An 18,360-nucleotide genomic window follows, 5' to 3' on the forward strand; every position below is an offset into this window, starting at 1 on the left:
CGGATTAAAACACACCCCCAACCACATTATTCTCCCCTCACATAGTAAGCGTTAATAAATAAGCTTTTATTGAAAGGACATTTCCTCATACTACTTCTTCAGAGTACTCATCACCGTGTGTCACAGTGCATTTATGTTCGGTGTCAGGCTCTTAAGTAGGCCATAAATTCCTGTGTGTTTTTGTACCTCAGATCTCGACACATAACGGGCTCCCAGTGAATACAAGTGAGGTGAAGGAATAAAGCCTTCACACCTCCTGCCGCTCTGGGCTGCTTTTCGCCCCATCTCCCACCTCAGCTCCAGGCGGCGTTAACCCCGCCTTCTTCCTTAGCTCCAGGCCGGTTTAGCCCCGCCTCCTCCCTCACCGAAGGCCGGGTTAGCCCCGCCCCCTCCCTCAGCGACGGGTCAGGTTAGCCCCGCCTCCTCCCTCCCCTCTGGCTTGGTTTAGCCCCGCCTCCCGTATACGGCCAGGTCGATTTAGCTCCGCCTTCTCCCTCTACCAATGACAGAGGCTCTCTCGGGCAGCAGCGGCTGAGGGCGGTGGGCGGGGTCGCGCAATGACGCAACTCGCGCGTTTCCGGCCTGAGAAAACGTCGCGTTTCTGGGGAGACGCCTCGACTGGCAGTTACCACCGCGCAAGAAGCCTGCCGACCCGCCGCTTCCATCACCGGGCGTCACCATGGGGGCTGTGCTGGGCGTCTTCTCCCTCGCCAGCTGGGTGAGTCCAGGGTCTGATCTCTCCGTTGGACGTGTAGTTTGGGGGAGGGCAACAGGGAGTCCCAGGCCCAGACTCTGTCGGTCCTTGGCCGGGAGTGGGGGGGCACAGGCCCCGGGCTGCACAGAGTATCCGGGGGCCCAAATCAAAATCCGTGATTGCCCCTGGAGATTGGGATCACGCGGCTCGCCTTCCGGGTTTGTAGGGGGAACGTAGGAGGCCAGGCCGTCATTGTTTACAATTTCGATTGCCCCGCCCCCGTGAGCCTTCAGGCCTCTGGGTTCCTCTGGAGCTGGGACCTGAACCGCGGAATGACAGTTCCGGGGCGAGGGCGCTCTGCTTCTTTTCGAAGTACCTTCATAAGGTGGCGTCGTTTAATTTTGGGTGGCTTAAATGATATATTTATCCCATAGCATGGATTTGCCAATGCTACAGAGTATGTGGCAGAGCTGGGATTTTAACCAAGGCCTGTATGCAGTTCTGGTGCAAAGGAAAGAAAGCCTGGTGGATTATTATTCAAAATTGGAAGCCATGGCGTGAACATTTTGAGACCTTGTCCAAGGCATTTATCTCTGGCTTCCTGTAACATGAGGATAATCACTCCAGCGTTCCTCACCTCGAGAGCTGCTGTGAGGATAAAGTGAATAAATTGGGTTGAATCACTTTGTAGGTTGTAAACGGCCTATTTTAAAAAGGAAAGTTTAGGATCTAGGGACGAGAATATGGTGAGTTTCCTCATATACTTGACCCTGAGGATCATGATTCTTTAAAATCATTTTTTTGTTTCATAACTTCCCAGCTGATTTTGTTGATCAAGGACTCAATCTCAACTCATTATACTACCATTTCTTAGGGACAAAGTGTATTTTCCATTTTTTTAAAAGATTTTAAGTAATCTTTACACCTAGTAGAGCTCCATCTCACAACCCTGAGATCAAGAGTCACATGCTCCTCTGACTGAGCCAGCCTGGCGCCCTTCCATTCTTTAAGGCTGTTGACCTTAAATCGGAAGGGTGTTTAGTCATTTGCAGGTTCCTTGAGAGCAGCGGTCTTCCAATTTTTTGACCTTGACCCAAAATAAGAAATAAATTTTATGTAGTCGATTTAATATGCCCAATTAGACCCAAGTTTCATGAAATAAATTTTACCTTTACCATCTGCTGTACAATTTTTCTTTCACATTAAAACAAATCCTGGTTGAATTTTATGATCCACTAGTGGGTCAGGCTATTTGCAAAATAGATTTAGGAAGAAATATAGTTAAGAAGGTAATTAATTAAGGAGTGATTTGTAATTTGAAACAAAGATGTCTTTTTTTTTTTAATCCTAACAACGTGCAACACATTTTGGCTTTGTTGTAAAGTTAAGATTTGAATTGATGCCATCAAAGCATTTCTCTCTATAAGTTGCTTTTATATTTTATTAATCCCTTTTGTTCAACAGGAATAGCAAGAAGTGCAGTGTACCAGAGAATGGAATGAGGGAAGGGAAGAATAATAGGAAATAAAGTCAGAAAGGTAGCAGGGAGCCAGCCAAATCCTGTAGATAACCTATTGTTTGGTCTTGTAGGATAACTTAAGGACTTTGGCTTTTACTCTTAAAGTGACAGAGGGATCCATTATAGAAAAGAGGAATGATGGGATCTGATCTGTGTTTTAACAAGGTGGTTGTGTGGAGAACAGATGGTAGAAAAGAAAGAGGAGAGCAATGTAAAGGAGAAAAAACGTTCTTTGCATCCTCTGTGAGGTTAGTGGTTGGGGGTCTGTGAATTAAACTGACAAAAGACAGATTAGCACAAGAAAAAAGAGCTATGTACACATGCAACACACATATACACAGGATGTTTTTCATCATTCAGTGATTAATAACTCAAAAGGGTAGTTAGAAAATATGGCTTATTATATACCTAACTTAATAGGGGAGAAGAAAAGGGCTTTTATAGGATAGGTTTCTTTAGAGAAGACAGGTGGGTTTTTAGAACAAACAGGAGATAAGGAAGTTTGTGATAATACTTGTTTGTGTAGGTGCAGAGGTCTTTTATCTTTTTCATGGCCATAAAACTCTTGGAGAGAGAGTTTATGGCAGCTTCATGTCCTAGAAGTTGCTGCTTTTAGTTAGATGAAGAAAGCTCCAAGAAGGCTTTTTCCCATGTCTGTTGAATCTCAAATGTCTTCATCTTAAAATAACCTATACCAACTCTGGCTTCTGAATGGGTCACTTCAGCAGTGAGACAGGAGCCATTGCAATTAATCCAGGTGAGTGATGATAGTAGTGGCTCAGACCAACATGATAGTTAAGGATGCTAAGAAGTGATCAGATTCTGGATATAGGGGCACCTGGGTGGCTCCATCGGTTAAGCATCTGACCCTCAATTCAGCTCAGGTCATGACCTCACGGTTCATGAGTTCCAGTTCATGAGTTTCAGCCCTGCGTTGGGCTCTGTGCTGACAGTGCAGAGCCTGCTTGGAATATTCTCTCTCTCTCTCTCTCTCTCTCTCTCTCTCTCTCTCTCTCTCTCAAAATAAATAAATAAAAACTAAAAAAAAAAAAAAAGATTCTGGATATATATTCTGAGGATAAAGCTGATGTGCTCACAGATTGGGTGATGGTTTTGGAAAAAAAAGAAGGCATCAAGGATGACTCCACGGTTTTTGGCCTGAGTAACAGGAAGAATAGAGTTGTCATATTACTGAGATAGGGAAATGATAATAACAGTAGGACAGCTTTGTTCCACAGATTGAGTACCTACTGTGTAAAGATACAGGAGACAAACAGTAGGTGGTCCCTCCTAAAGGTACTTAAAGTCTCCTGACATTTATAAACAAGTAAGTGGGTATGTTAGTTTGCTAGGGCTCGATAACAAAATACCACAAACTAGGCGGCTTAAGCAACAGAAATTTATTGTCTCTCTGTTCCTGGAGGCTAGAAGTCTGAGATTAAGGTGTCGACAGGGTTGGCTCCTTCTGAGGGTGATGAGAGAGAATCTATTCCATGCCTTTTTCCCAGCTCCGGGTGGTTTGTATCAGTCTTTGATATTCCTTGGCTTGTAGATCTCTGCCTTCGTCTTCAGTTGGTATTCTTCCCATGCTGCATGTCTGTGCTCAAATTCTCCTTTTTATGACACTAATCATGTTTAATTAGGTGCCCACTCTTCTCCAGCATAACATCATTTTAGCTAATTACATCTGCAGTGACTCTGTTTCCAAATTAGGTCACATTCTCCAGTACTGGGGATCAGGACTTCGACATACTAATTTCACACAGTTCAACCCATAACAAACAGTAGGCAGTTATTATGAGATTATTTTATGGGCCAGAAAATAAATAACTACAGAGAGTCAGGAGTGTGTGGATGCAGACAAAATAAACCTGAAGCGATTAGTGTCGTTGTTGACTGTAAAACCTCTGTTCCAGTCGCTGGCTAGCTACAGACCTCTGGGTCTTTTGGCCCAGATTATAGTTAAGAATTGGATACTGAATATGGGTGATCAATTTCCCATGGTTGTTGTAGTAACACATGTTAATGGCTACCGTGATAATATTGAGCCCCTGCTGTGTCAGGCATTATGCTACTTGCTGGATATTCCTGATACTAGCTCATTCTTCACACAGTAACTGTTTGGGTAGGTGGTGTTAATGCCCATTTTTACAGATGAGAAAACTGGGCTTTTAAGAAGCTTAACGTCTTGCTCCAGATCACACAAAACCATGATAAAGGCCACGCAAGGTACCATCTATAAAAAGTAAAGACTGGGACCATACTGTGAGACCAGCATCCTCTACAATTTTTTTTTTTTAACGTTTATTTACTTTTGAGACAGAGAGAGTCAGAGCATGAACGGGGGAGGGTCAGAGAGAGAGAGGGAGACACAGAATCTGAAACAGGCTCCAGGCTCTGAGCTGTCAGCACAGAGCCCGACTCGGGGCTTGAGCTCACGAGCCATGAGATCATGACCTGAGCCGAAGTCGGACGCTTAACCGACTGAGCCACCCAGGCGCCCTGTGTCCTCTACAATTTACATCTCCTGCTTCTGCTGATGATTCTGACTTTAGCCTGCCCTTGTGATGTGACTTAATGTCACCTGTGAAAGCAATTCAAGCACTTTCCTAATTAAGCCTACATAAAAATGACTCAAATTATGCCTTCCTCTGGAATGCTCACCAGAGATCCAGGTTACTTTTCTTTTTTTCAATTGAGGTAAAATTCACAGAATATAAAACTAACCATTTTAAAGTGTGTAATTTTGTGGTATTTAGTACATTCACAGTGTTGTACTGTCATCACATCTGTCTAGTGTAGAACATTTTCCTTCCCCAAAGGAGAAGCTCGATTCTCATTAAGAAGTCATTCCCCATTTCTTCACACCCCCACCCAGCCTCTGGAAACTAATGCTTTCCATCTCTGGATTTATTTATTCCAGATATTTCAGATAAATGAAATACAGTATGTGACCTTTTGTGTCTGGCTTCTTTCACTTAGCATGATGTTTTCTAGGTTCACCCATGTCGTACCATATATCAGTACTTTGTTCATTTTTATGACTGAGTAATATTCCATTGTGTGGATATACCACATTTTATGTATCCATTCATCAGTTGATAGACATTGGGTTGTCTTTGGCAACTGTAAATAGTGCTGCTTTGAACATTCGTGTACAGGCTTTTGTTTGAATACCTGTTTCGGTTCTTTTGGGTATCTATTTAGGACTGGAATTGCTGGGTCAAATGGTGATTCTGTAAGGACTCTCCAGGTTACTCTCGAAAGGAGCTAAATGGCTCTTGCTAACCTTATTTATGATGATTTCCATGTAATGTTGCTTTATGTTATAATACCAGATTTGGTAACTAGGTTCCTTAAATAGCAAGTGGAGTTAGGTTTTTATTTTTCTCAGTATTTAAAAAAAAATTTTTTTTAACGTTTATTCATTTTTGAGAGAGAGAGAGAGAGGAGGAGCACAAGTTGTGGGGGGGGGGGGTGGTGATGGGAGAGAGAGGGAGACACGGAACCCAAAGCAGGCTCCAGGCTCTGAGCTGTCAGCACAGAGCCCGACGTGGGGCCTGAACTCACGAACTGTGAAATCATGACCTGAGTCGAAGTTGGATGCTCAACCGACTGAGCCACCCAGGAGCCCCTATTCTTCTCAGTATTAATATATACTGTTTTTCAATAAAGTATACTCTCTGTGTGAATATAACTAACATGTACTGGGCTCCTTCCATGTTTTAGGCCTGTGTTGAGTACTCATTTCATACAGCAATGTGTGGGGGAGGAAGATTCTGTTATTGAGTCTATTTTACAGAGGGAGAAATAAGCTTAGCTTATGTAACTTGCTGAGGTAGAGTGACAGAAATAATATTGACTCCAGAATCCGTGCTTTTAATCACTTCCTCCTCCCAGCTATAACTGTCTCAGGTAAAGCTGTGAAAACCTGGCCGAACTCCTCATCTTCTGCTCTGTGACACTTACGACACGAAGAGGTCCACTGAAAGAGGTCTCACGTGGCTGTGGTGTGCTTGTCGCAGGTTCCGTGCCTTTGCAGTGGTGCGTCATGTCTGCTGTGTAGCTGCTGCCCCAATAGTAAGAATTCCACGGTGACCCGCCTCATCTACGCCTTCATTCTCTTCCTGGGCGCTGCTGTGTCCTGTATCATGCTGACAGAAGGGATGGAGTCTCAGCTGAAGAAGGTAAGGAGAAGTAACAGTGGCCTTAATGTGCTGGTTATTTGTATTATTTTTACAGTTGGCACAATTTTAGTTGTGATTAACGTCCCAACTTTTCACCATTATAAAACTCAGTCAAGTTCATTGTAATTGTTGGGTTTTTAAATTACTTTTGGGTATAGTCAAGACATAGACTATGAAAGGGTTAGTCCTTTTCCAGAAATAAAGGTCGTCAGAACGAACATCTTCAGAGTCTCATGTCACAACTCAGAGAAAGATATTAAAAGTGACACGAAAACATTATCTTTCCATGTATGTTTCAGATTTAAACATTTACCTAGACTCGACCTTCACCTGTGGAAGGAGTCAGTTGCCATGAAAATTTGTGGCAAAATGGGAGATAACCTCATCAATAAGAAAAGAGCACTTCACTTTTATTTGCAAAATACAAGTTGTTTCTACTGTTCGGTGATAAGGTTGCAAGTGAATTGGAAGGCAAAAAGTGAAGTCCCACAGGACAGTCTTGCAGTTGTTGAAGCAGTCAGTTTTAGAAATCGAGGCTTTTTTTGTGATGGGATAGAATCTTCGTTTAAATGTGGATATTGCCATAACATTGCAATTGCTTTTTCCAGATCCCTGGATTCTGTGAAGGGGGGTTTAAAATCAAGGTGGCTGATATAAAGGCAGATCAAGATTGCGACGTGCTGGTTGGTTATAAAGCTGTATATCGGATCAACTTTGCCTTGGCCATCTTTTTCTTTGTCTTCTCTCTGCTCATGTTAAAAGTAAAAACAAGTAAAGATCCCAGAGCAGCAGTACACAATGGGTATGTACGATTTATTTTATTATTTACTTGCTATATTATGGCGTGGATCCTCCTGTTGAGCAGTTAATGTTGCCATTCGGATGGAAGCAGTAGACTGTATGAATCGGTGGTCCACATATATTTTTGATCTGTTTCTGACCTATTGTACATGTGAGGTTGTTTCAGTGTTATTTCCAGTTGGAGCTCTGTAGCACAGAGAGGGTAGAGGGGATGAGGAAAATCTTGTCCTTTCTTTTAATACCTTTGTTTCAGGTTCCTAGATTTTTATCAAACACCCGTGAAAACAGTTCACGCACTGTGCTAGGCACTGCACACACACAGACACATACACTTTTTATTGTTAAAAGAGAAAAATGTACCTGATATATTAAACGGTATACAGAAAAATAAACTGGATCACTGATTTACACATCTGTCGTTTTCCATTCCTGACTGCCCCCAGTTCTTCTTAGTTTCAAGTAATTCTTTTTTTTTTAATTTATTCATTTTGAGAGCGAGAATGCGCAAGTGGGGGAGGAGCAGAGAGAGAGAGAGAAACAGAGAAAATCCCAAGTAGGCCCCACACTTGTCAGCACAGAGCCCAAAGTGGGACTCGAACCCTGGACTGCAAGATCATGACCTGAGCCGAAATTAAGATTCGGATGCTTAAACCAACTGAGCCACCCAGCCGCCCCGGTTTCAAATAATTCTTATTTGAAGACTGAAAGTTCTGTAAACTTTATATGTATCATAATCCCCTTTTTATAGATGCAGTAACTGAACTTCAGAGAGATTGGAGTGTCAGATTTCTGAGCCAGTGAGAGTTAGAGGTAGGATTGAAACTCAGGTCTGTCCAGCTCCAAAGCCTGATTCTTTTCACTCTGCCATACAAGGCAGTCTTTAAAGATCATGAACTGAAAGCCAGCTTTGGTCCTGGCTTTGCCAGTGATGAACTGTGTGATTGTGGGCACAAGGCACTTAGGTCCTGTATTGTGAAAGAAGGATTAGACGATAACTTTTTCCTAGATTCAATAATTAGTTGCTTCATATTTAGCTAACATTGTTAGTTTAGAATGCCCCAGAATTCTAGAAAAATTCCTATCTTTAATTGCTAAATGTAGGGAAATTCTTAAGTTATGTGTTTTTCTCTTACATCTATGAGTGATTTGTTCTCTGGGCTAATGTTTGTCTTTAAATTGTATGAAAGATTGAGTGAAACAGCTTCATATCAAATGAAGGGATAAGCCCAGACAATCGTGTTGGAAATGCTGAGTCTTTATTTTTGCATTTCAGAAATTCACTTTTCTCAGCATAAGAGCAAAAATTAACATTTCATAAATGTACTTTTTTATATTTTAATAGGTTTTGGTTCTTCAAAATTGCTGCCATCGTTGGTATCATGGTTGGCTCTTTCTATATCCCTGGGGGCCATTTTGCCACAGGTATGCTACTAAGGGGGTTAATTATAATATACACAGACTCTACAAATGATGGAGTTTAAGCTACATTTTCATTACTCGTTTTGCAGAACTGGCAATTGAATGAAGTGGTATTCAACTATATGACTCAGTACTAATATTAAGATAGTAATTGATTGTATAAACCCAGGAGGCATTCAGCCCACTTCTCAGCTGGAACCATATTTTGCCAGTATCTTAATATAGCTTACCTTCTCACTTGGCAGTACAAAGTTAATCAGAGAGCTTGTCAACATAGGGACCTGTAGGAACTCATATGTGCTCATATCCCTGTCTTAATCTGCTTTCTTACCATAACATCAAGTGACTTCTGTGGATTTCCACTGTGATTTTTTTTTTTCCCTTGTAAAATAAAGGAAAATGCTTATTGTACCATTTGGAATGTCAGATCCCAGGCTCCCCTTGGCACAAGCTAGAACAAGTTTTAAAAGGTCTGAAACCCAACAAAACACTTCTCAGAGAATGCCTTTGAGTTTGGATTTGGAATAATTTTGCTGTGCTGCTGGAGACAGAATATTCTTTACCACCTCTTGAATTGAAATTGTTTTAAAATGTTGGACAGTGATATTCTGAAATGTTACTCCTGTGGTTAAGAATACCTTTGTTCTTTTGCTTTGTAGCCTGGTTTGTTGTTGGCATGGTAGGGGCCTTTTTGTTCATCCTCATCCAGCTAGTGCTGTTGGTAGACTTTGCTCACTCTGTGAATGAATCATGGGTAAATCGAATGGAAGAAGGAAATCCAAGGTGTTGGTATGCTGGTAAGTATCTGAACTCACCTATAAGAGCCATACTGCATTATGCTACATTAAACACAATGTACGTTAGACACTATTAACTATAGAGAACCAACTGAGGGTTGCTGGAGGGGAGGTAGGTGGGGGAATGTGCTAAATGGAGGCGGGCATTAAGGAGAGCACTTGTGTTGAGCACTGGGTATTGTATGTAAATGATGAATCACTAAATTCTACTACTAGAATTACCATATATGTTGTTATCATATATTGTCATATATGTTAATAACTAAAAACTTGAAACAAAAAAATAAATAGGATGTGCAGTAAAAATCTTCATTGATTTAAATGTATAAACTTCCAAATGAGAGCTTTTTAAAAACTACAGTTTTCCAGTTGAGTCAGTTCTTTTTTTTTTTTTTTTTTAATTTTTTAACATTTATTTATTTTTGAGAGACAGAGAGAGGCAGAGCATGAGCAGGGGAGGGAGGGAGAGAGAGAGAGATACAGAATCTGAAGCAGGCTCCAGGCTCCGAGCTGTTTGTTAGCACAGAGCCCGACGCAGGGCTCGAACTCAAGAACCGTGAGACTATGACCCGAGCTGAAGTCGGAGGCTTAACCGACTGAGCCGCCCAGGCGCCCCAAGTCAGTTCTGAATTGTATACATTACTAGAAGGAGGAAGCACAGATAACATAAATCATTGGCTTCTCTCAATTCATTTATTTTGAGATTTATAATGTAACTAGATGTGTTTAGATAAAGAAAAACAGTTGTATATAGTGATGTAGTTTTGGTTTTGATTTCCTTGTTGCCATAGACAGGGGATTCAGGTGGGTTATACATACGGGTCATCTGCCCACATCCCTCAGGCAGATAGAAGTGAACAGTCCTTACTGCTTTATTCAGAATATGACTCACACCCCTTGTAAAAGCTTTCTGGTAGAAAAAGGGCACTTAAAATTTCTAGGGTGGAAATGGGATATACAGCTTGTAACAATGGGGTGGGAGTTGAGTTCTCTCCTTACTAGGGGCAATGACCCAGCATACCTCATTTAAAAAAAATAAATGGACCAGGACCCAGCTCCTGCCCCTCCACCCATTATAAAAGTAATAGCGAGGCGCCTGGGTGGCTCAGCCGGTTAAGCGTCTGACTTGGGCTCAGGTCATGATCTCACAGTTCTCAGGTTTGAGCCCCACGTCAGGCTCTGTGCTGACAGCACAGATTCTGTGTCTCCCTCTCTCTCTGCCCCTCCCCCAGTCACACTCTGTCTCTCTCTCAAAAATAAAATAAACACTAAAAAAATAAAAAGTAATAGCTGCTCTGTGTCAAGAACTCGGAAAACCAAAAATCACAAAAGAAAACATTCCCCCATAATCCAACTCTTCAGTAATTAATACTCACTGTTAACATATTAGTCTATGTCTTTCCAGACTTTTTTTATTTATTTATTTATTTTGAGAGAGAGGGAGAGAGAGAATCCCAAGTGGGCTCCATGCTGTCAGTGCAGAGGCCAGCATGGGCCTCAATCTCATGAACCAGTCTCACGAATCATGAGATCATGACCTGAGTCGAGATCAAGAGTCAGACACTTAACCAACTGAACCCCCCAGGTGCCCCTCTATTTACTTCCATTTTTTATAATTCATTTGGACTCACTCAACTTTAGAAGAATTTGATAATGAGCTGAGCATTTGCCATACTTTGGAGTAACTAAAAAGTAGAGAAATCTTGCATGTTCTTATGGAAAAACATTAGGAACTATGCTAATAATTTAATATACATTATCATTTGATAGTAATATATACATCATTTAATTTTAAACATGTAAAATCCATGGAGATTATGATAAATGGAAACTAGTTTTCTCAAATAAGTCTGCTGTGAATTAAGTATAAGTTAATTGAGCTCAATGTTGCTATAGTTGGTCTGAGCATACTGTTACTCTGTCATGTTTTCTAATTTTCAGAGTTACACAGCTAATTGTTGATTGTCCATGTGAACAGAAAGGAATATTATTTTAGGTACTTAAAAAGAGCAAATATACCACTTTCCCACAATGATGTGGTCTCACAGTGACAGGAAACAGGTTTATGTGGCAGTAGCTGCAGAGGACAAACATCATAAAAGATGCCTGTCCATTGTTTTCTGCTAACACCATCCCTGGCATCTAGCTTACTGGACCTCAGCCAGTTTGACGGCCCAGCAGTTTTGTAGGTTCCTAAGAAAGGCTTGCAATGAACATTACTTTGCATACAGTTGGAGTTTACTCTAGCTGGAATGATCACATGTCTGGTTTTTCAACCCATGGAATCAAGTAAGGTAGTCTAGGAAGTGAATTCAGTTGCTTGGTGGATTTTTGAATTTAACATTGAGCTGCCTCTAATGCTGTCTGAAACATCAGCCTTGGGTCTCCTGTAATTTTCCTGTAAGATGTTGACCACCCTAACAATAAAATAATGTGTCTTTATTTTTATATGGAGTAGAAGACAATTGGTCTTCATTAGAAAAGTTTGTTACAATCATGAGCATTCATGTTGGCTTCCCTTTTTCTAGCTTTACTCTCCGTCACAAGCATCTGTTACATCCTGTCAGTTGTGTTTGTCGGGTTATTCTATGCATACTACACCAAACCGGATGGCTGCACGGAGAACAAGTTCTTCATTAGTATTAATTTGGTCCTTTGCGTTGTGGTTTCTGTTATATCCATCCACCCAAAAATTCAGGTATGGTCTTCTGCTTCGTCCTCCTGTGACAGATTTTTAATTGATGCTAAACTTTAACTGACATAAACTTTTATGTGAGTTTATGTTTAAGATTATGTACTTAAATATTTTCCCATATTATGATAAAGTCTTTATAATTATAACTTAGTAACTGTAAAGTGTGCCATTGAGTGAATAATTTCCCTGTCATTTAAAAAAAAAAAAAACCCTAGGTAACCTGAAAATTTATAGCTCTTATAAAATACTTTACATCGCGAGTGATTCTTAGGAAACCTTAGCCAAGATATTAAACTAGAAAATCATTGCTTTTAGTATTTAAAAATAAAACTCAAGTGTGCAAGTTTCACCATTTAAAAACCATACTTAAAAAATTCGTAGAGTTGTAGATGAGAAATATGAAAAGAATATGAGACATCGCCTCTCCTTTCAAAAATGAAAAAGCTGAAGTTGCAGAGAGATGATGGATCACCTGGTAGCTAGTTAGGCCAGAGCTAAGCTTAGATTCTCCTACACCAAGGGACTAGTAAATCAAGCCCAGGACTATGAAATCCCTTGAGAACCAATAGTACATGGTTCCTCTTTCTCGGTTCTTTTTCAGGCTAACTCAGACTGACAGGTTACCTTTCATCTTTCAGCTATCAAGTAGAATCAGCAGGTTCTCAGTTAATAGTATTTCAGGGGAGCCTAGGGAAATCCACTGGGTTTTAGGAAGTCAGCCCTTGCAGTTCCTGTGGCATTGTTTTCTTTTTGATTTCACAGGAACACCAGCCTCGTTCTGGTCTCTTGCAGTCCTCTCTCATCACCCTGTACACCATGTACCTCACCTGGTCAGCCATGTCCAATGAACCTGGTAAGGGAATGTCGATAGCACATTCATTTGATGAGAAGAAAGTAGGAAATTACTCTTGGCAGGTGCAAAACTAGAGGTAGAGCAAACATTAAACAGGCGAACAAACAAAAAAGTTCACTCCAATGTACAGTGTTAACTATGATGCAGATACTTACATTTCAAGTTTTATTCTTCATGTCTGTTCTTAGCTGTTCATAGCTGATAGCCTGAAGGACCACAGTCCTTTATACAGTCTAAGCTTTTCCCTGAACTTAGACTAAGTCAGACTAGTTAAGAGTTGGACAAGGCAACATTGTTTTGGCCCTCTGTAGCATTTTTTAATTGAATTTCACTTTGGTGTTAAGGCTCTAGAAGAAATGACTGTGAGAAATCTCCTTTGCATTGTGTCTCACTCAATAGGGTATTCTGTGGACTTGTTTTAAAGGAAAACAGTTACTGCAGACCTTCCAATGATGACTCAACTTATTGTTTTGTACTCCTATTTAACTATGTAAAAACAAAACTAGGGAAAAATTCCTTGCGCTTAAAGCCTTTGTAAAACTATAGACGCAAAAAGATTTGCCAGTAAACTTCAAAATCTGTAAAATGAAGATTGACATTTATGAAATTTGACAAATATTTTGTTGCATCTTTTTTTCTAAAACTAAGTCACTGATTGCAACACAAATATGTCTAAGTTTCCAGGTTCTTTTAAGTATAGCAGACTCATGCTATACATCATGACTGAATAAATGTGTGAGCATATCCCTCAAATCGTTTCCTGGAACAAGAAGAGTTCTAAGGGTAATAAATTTTCCATTTTCAGATCGTTCCTGCAACCCTGGCCTGTTCAGCATTGTTACACACATGACCGCACCAACTTTGGCTCCTGGAAATTCAACTGCTGTAGTCCCTACCTCTGGTCCGCCCTCAAAGAGTGGGCATCATCTGGATCTAGAGAATTTTATTGGGCTGACAGGCTTTGTTCTCTGCCTTTTGTATTCTAGGTAAGTTAAAAAGTACTTGGGACAAGATTCTTAGGACAGTTAATAATAGAGCAAAGAAGCTATTTTCTTTTCAAAAAGCAGTGTGAGGAATTAAAAACAACAATTTAACTCTTCTTTATGGGAAGCCCTTGACTTGCCTCAGTTACCCAGCCATGGATATTTCTTAAAGCCCAGTAAATTGTCTCATCAAATAATTCCTTCCAAACTGACATAGAGATACCTTCTCTTTCACTAGAGGATAAAGTCTTCATCTGACCCTAGATCAACTAGAGTAATGGCTCTGGTTGATATTTTTTTGTAAGAAAATCTTTATTTCCTGATCATTGTAAAAAAAATAAACAATTACAGAGGTGCCTGGGTGGCAGTTAAGTCAGTTAAGTGTCTGACTCTGGATCTCAGGTCATGATCTTATAGCTTGTGAGTTCGAGCCCTAAGTCGGGCTCTGCAGTGTCAGCGCAGAGCCTGCCTGGGTTTCTGTCCCTCCCTCTCTCTGCCTAACCCTCTCCCTCTCCCTTTCTCCCTCACCCCAACCCCCCCCACCCCCATGCGTGCACACGCACACTCTCTCTCTCTCAAAATAAATAAACTTAAAAAAAACCCCAAAACTACAGAATTCTGTTATAGCTAATTTTAAAGTCTCTAGTTAATCCAAGAGCTCAGATATAACCTATTTTAGCACTTTGCACTCCTATATATGTAACATTGGAATAAGCAAATGTATAGATAAAAGGTGATTCATTTCTTACCCATTTTTATTGGTATTTTCTGCATAATAGCATATGTTATTTTAATAATTAAAAATATGAGGTAAAAATGGGCAAGGATATATTTATGTAAATTGACAAGTGAGAAAAGTATAAAGTGGAGAATGAAAGTATCCTCACTCCAAATTTACCTCTTCCATGGTTAACATTATATGGTACATAATAGTTCACACTTTTCCCCTTTGCTTATACTTAAGTGTCTGTCAATCTATTTGTATCTGTAGAAATATACACAATTTTATATATAGTTATATACATGATATCACTTGATAAATAATAACTTAAAATCAATTAGGAATGTACCATATAAATCCATGTAGTATTCTCAGATATGAACTTTGTTGTTATAATTTGGACAGCTTTCCACATTTTGTGTAGATTTATCTTTTTTTTTTTTTTTTTTTTGATGCTTGCTTAAAATACAGATTGGCACACTATAGCCCTTGTGCTGGCTGCCTATTCTTGCGAATAAAGTTGTATGGGAACACAGCTGTGCTCATGTGTTTGTTATATTGTCTGATCTTTTTTGTTTGTTTTGCTTTTGGCCTAACGTGTTGTGTATTGCTTTTGAGATATAATTTCCATACTATAAAATTCACCCTTTTTAATTATACTACTCAGGTTTTTAGTCTATTCACAGGATTGTGCAACCATCACCACAATCAGTTTTAGAACATTTTATTTTGCCAAAAAGAAACCATGCTCATTAGCAGTCACCTTTCTATTCCCTCCCTCTCCAGTCCTTGGCAGAAATGAATCTCCTTTTGTCTCTGTAAATTTGCTTATTCCAATGTTTCATATATATGGAATCATAAAATACATGGTCTTTTGTGACTGTTTTTTTTACTTACTATAATGTCTTCAAGGTTCATCCATGTTATGACATATCAGTACTTAATTCCTTTTTATTGTTGGAAATAATACTCTGTTGTGTGCATATATACCACATTTTGTTTATCCTTTATCAGTTGATGGACGTTTTGGGGTTGTTTCCACTGTGGGACTAGCATGAATAATGCTGCTATGAACATATGTGTGCAAGTTTTTTGTGTGGATGTACACTTTAAATTTTCTAGGATACATACCTAGTTGTAGAATGGCCGGGCTGCCAAAGTATTGTCTAAAGTGGCTACATCATGTTACAGTCCCAGCAGCAATGTATGAGTCTTCCAGTTTCATCAGTTCTTAATCAAAATACTGTAATTGTCTTTTTTTTGTTGTAGCCATTCTAGAGGATGTGAAGTGGCATTCCATTACGGTTTTGATTTGTGTTTTCCCGGCAACTAATGATATTGAGCATTCTTTTCATGTGCTTGTTAGCCATTTGTATATCCTGAAGAAATGTCTGTTTAGATCTTTTGCCTACTCTTAAATTGGGTTATTTGTCTTTTTATTGTTTTTATATATGACTTGAGTAAGGGGTCCAGCTTCATTCCGTCATGTGTGGGTATCTACTTGGCTCAGCACCCTTTGTTGAAAAGACCATTCTTTCCAACATTGAGTTGTCTTGGTATCCTTGTCAAAAATCCATTGACCATAAATGTAATGGTTTATTTCTGGACTTGTAATTCTGTTTCATCGATCTGTGTATCTATCCTTATTCTAGTACCACACGGTTTTGATTACTGTAGCTTTGTACTAAGTTCTGAAATCAGGAAGCGTGAGTCCTCCAAATTTGTTCTTTTTCAAGATTGTTTTGAATATTCTGAGTCCCTTGCATTTCTATGTAAATTTTGGGTTTAGCTTGTCAGTTCAATTGAGATTTAAATAAGGATTGCATTGAATCTGTTCGTCAACTTGGGGAGTATTACTATCTCAACACTATTAAGGCTTCTAGTTTATAACATAGGATGTTTCATTTAAGTCTTCAGTTTCTTATCAGTGGTTTAGAGTTATTAGCATACAAGTCTTAAACATTTTTTTTTTGCATTTCTAAGTATTAGAAGTTCGATTTTTTTTTAATTTAAAAAATTTTTTAATGTTTATTTTTGAGAGAGAGAGAGTGAGAGAGAGCGTGAGTGGGGGAGGGGTAGAGAGAAGAAACACAGAATCTGAAGCAGGCTCCAGGCTCTGAGCTGTCAGCACAGAGCCCGATGCAGGGCTCAAACTCACAAGCCATGAAATCATGACCTGAACTGAAGTTGGACGCTTAACCAACTGAGCTACCCAGATGCCCCATAGGGAGATTGTCTTCTTAATTTGTCTTTTAGGTTGTTCATTGTTAATGTATAGACATAGAATTGTTGTATATTGATCTTGTGTCCTGCAAGATTATTTATTGATTCTAATAGTATGTGTATTCCTTAAGGTTTTCCATGCACAAGGTCAAGTTATCTGCAAGTAGAGATCATTTTACTACTTGTCCAATCAGGATGCCTTTTATCTTTTTCTTGCCTAATTACTCTGACTCGAACCTCCAGTACCACGCTGAATAGAAATGGGGACAGTAGACTACCTGTCTTGTTCCTGATCTTAGCAGGACAGCTTTTAGTCTTTCACTATTAAGCATGTCTGCTCTGGGTTTTTCATAGATGCCCTTTATCAGTTTGAGGAAGTTCTCTATTCCTAGGTTGAGTGTTTTTATCAGGAAAAGGCATTATTAGATTTTAGTCAAATGCTCTTCCTATGTCTGTTGAGATGATTGTGTGGTTCTTGTCCTTTAGTTGTATGTACTTTTTTTTTTTTTTTATTCAGTCATTTAACACACTTACAGTTAGCATCTGCTGTTAGAAACGCAGAGATGACTACGGTCGTTGTTGTTGAGGAGTTCTAGGACTAGCAAGAAAGACAGGCATGGTAAGTGCTACAGCAGAGGGAAGCATAAGGAGCTGTGGGATTTTAACCCAGCCTGGTGATGAACTGATATCAGGGAAGGCTTTCTAGAAAATGTGACATATAGAGAACTGAAGGATAAGTAAGTTAGCTGGGAGAAGGTTTGTGGGTGGTGTATTCCAAGCATAGAAGAGGCACTTGTGAAGTCATGGAAGCAGACATTGAGAGCATAGTGAAAACTCCTAAGCAGTTAAGCCATCAAGTAGTAACTGATAAAAGTACTCTCTTTTTTTTTAAGATTTTATTTTTAAGTGATCCCTACATTGAATGTGGGTCTTGAACTCACAACCCTGAGATCAAGAGTCGCGTGCTCTACTGAGTAAGCCAGCCAGGTGCCCCCACCCCTGCTGTCTTGTGATGACAGGTAGCCCTCCAGAAGGCCTTCAGTCCCCAAATAGTAGTTCAGGAATAACTGTCATGTATATAGGCCAATGGCAGCAATTCACCTCCTAGCCCCTTTCTGATTTGTCTTCTTTTGGATCACTTTCCAGCATCCGCACTTCCAACAATAGCCAAGTAAGTAAGCTGACCTTGTCAGGAAGTGACAGCGTGATCCTCCGTGATACAACCACCAATGGTGGCAGTGATGAAGAAGATGGACAGCCTCGGCGGGCTGTGGACAATGAGAAAGAAGGAGTGCAGTACAGCTACTTCTTATTCCACTTCATGCTCTCCTTGGCTTCCTTGTACATCATGATGACCCTGACCAGTTGGTACAGGTAGGAGGCACAGACTAACCAGGTGGAAGACCACTTGGCCCCCTTGAAAATCTCCATCCATTGCTTGACCCCAGAACCCCCTTGTCTTGCCCAT

At 40.0% G+C, this 18,360-nt stretch overlaps 1 protein-coding gene across 4 annotated transcripts in view; it reads left to right on the forward strand.

The window, feature by feature from the left end:
• Window positions 1-581: 581 nt before the first annotated feature.
• Window positions 582-18,360, forward strand: part of SERINC3 (serine incorporator 3) — a 35,631-nt gene continuing 17,852 nt past the window's right edge. For 3 of the 4 annotated variants that reach the window (XR_006960347.1, XM_047069638.1, XM_047069639.1), the window contains exons 1-9: window positions 582-718; window positions 6,239-6,400; window positions 7,009-7,202; window positions 8,544-8,623; window positions 9,280-9,417; window positions 11,946-12,115; window positions 12,875-12,965; window positions 13,771-13,951; window positions 18,039-18,266. Coding sequence is in view for 3 of the 4 variants with exons in the window: in XM_047069638.1 (XP_046925594.1) it covers window positions 680-718; window positions 6,239-6,400; window positions 7,009-7,202; window positions 8,544-8,623; window positions 9,280-9,417; window positions 11,946-12,115; window positions 12,875-12,965; window positions 13,771-13,951; window positions 18,039-18,266 (1,283 nt within the window). In the remaining variant the exon portion in view is untranslated. The remainder of the gene's footprint in view (window positions 719-6,238; window positions 6,401-7,008; window positions 7,203-8,543; window positions 8,624-9,279; window positions 9,418-11,945; window positions 12,116-12,874; window positions 12,966-13,770; window positions 13,952-18,038; window positions 18,267-18,360) is intronic. The other variant, XM_047069637.1, reaches the window with a different exon arrangement.

This window comes from Lynx rufus, unplaced genomic scaffold, assembly GCF_022079265.1.
Source record: "Lynx rufus isolate CCGP_SWC_20201006 ecotype Redwood Valley unplaced genomic scaffold, mLynRuf1.p SCAF_8, whole genome shotgun sequence".
Classification (NCBI taxonomy): Eukaryota; Metazoa; Chordata; class Mammalia; order Carnivora; family Felidae; genus Lynx; species Lynx rufus.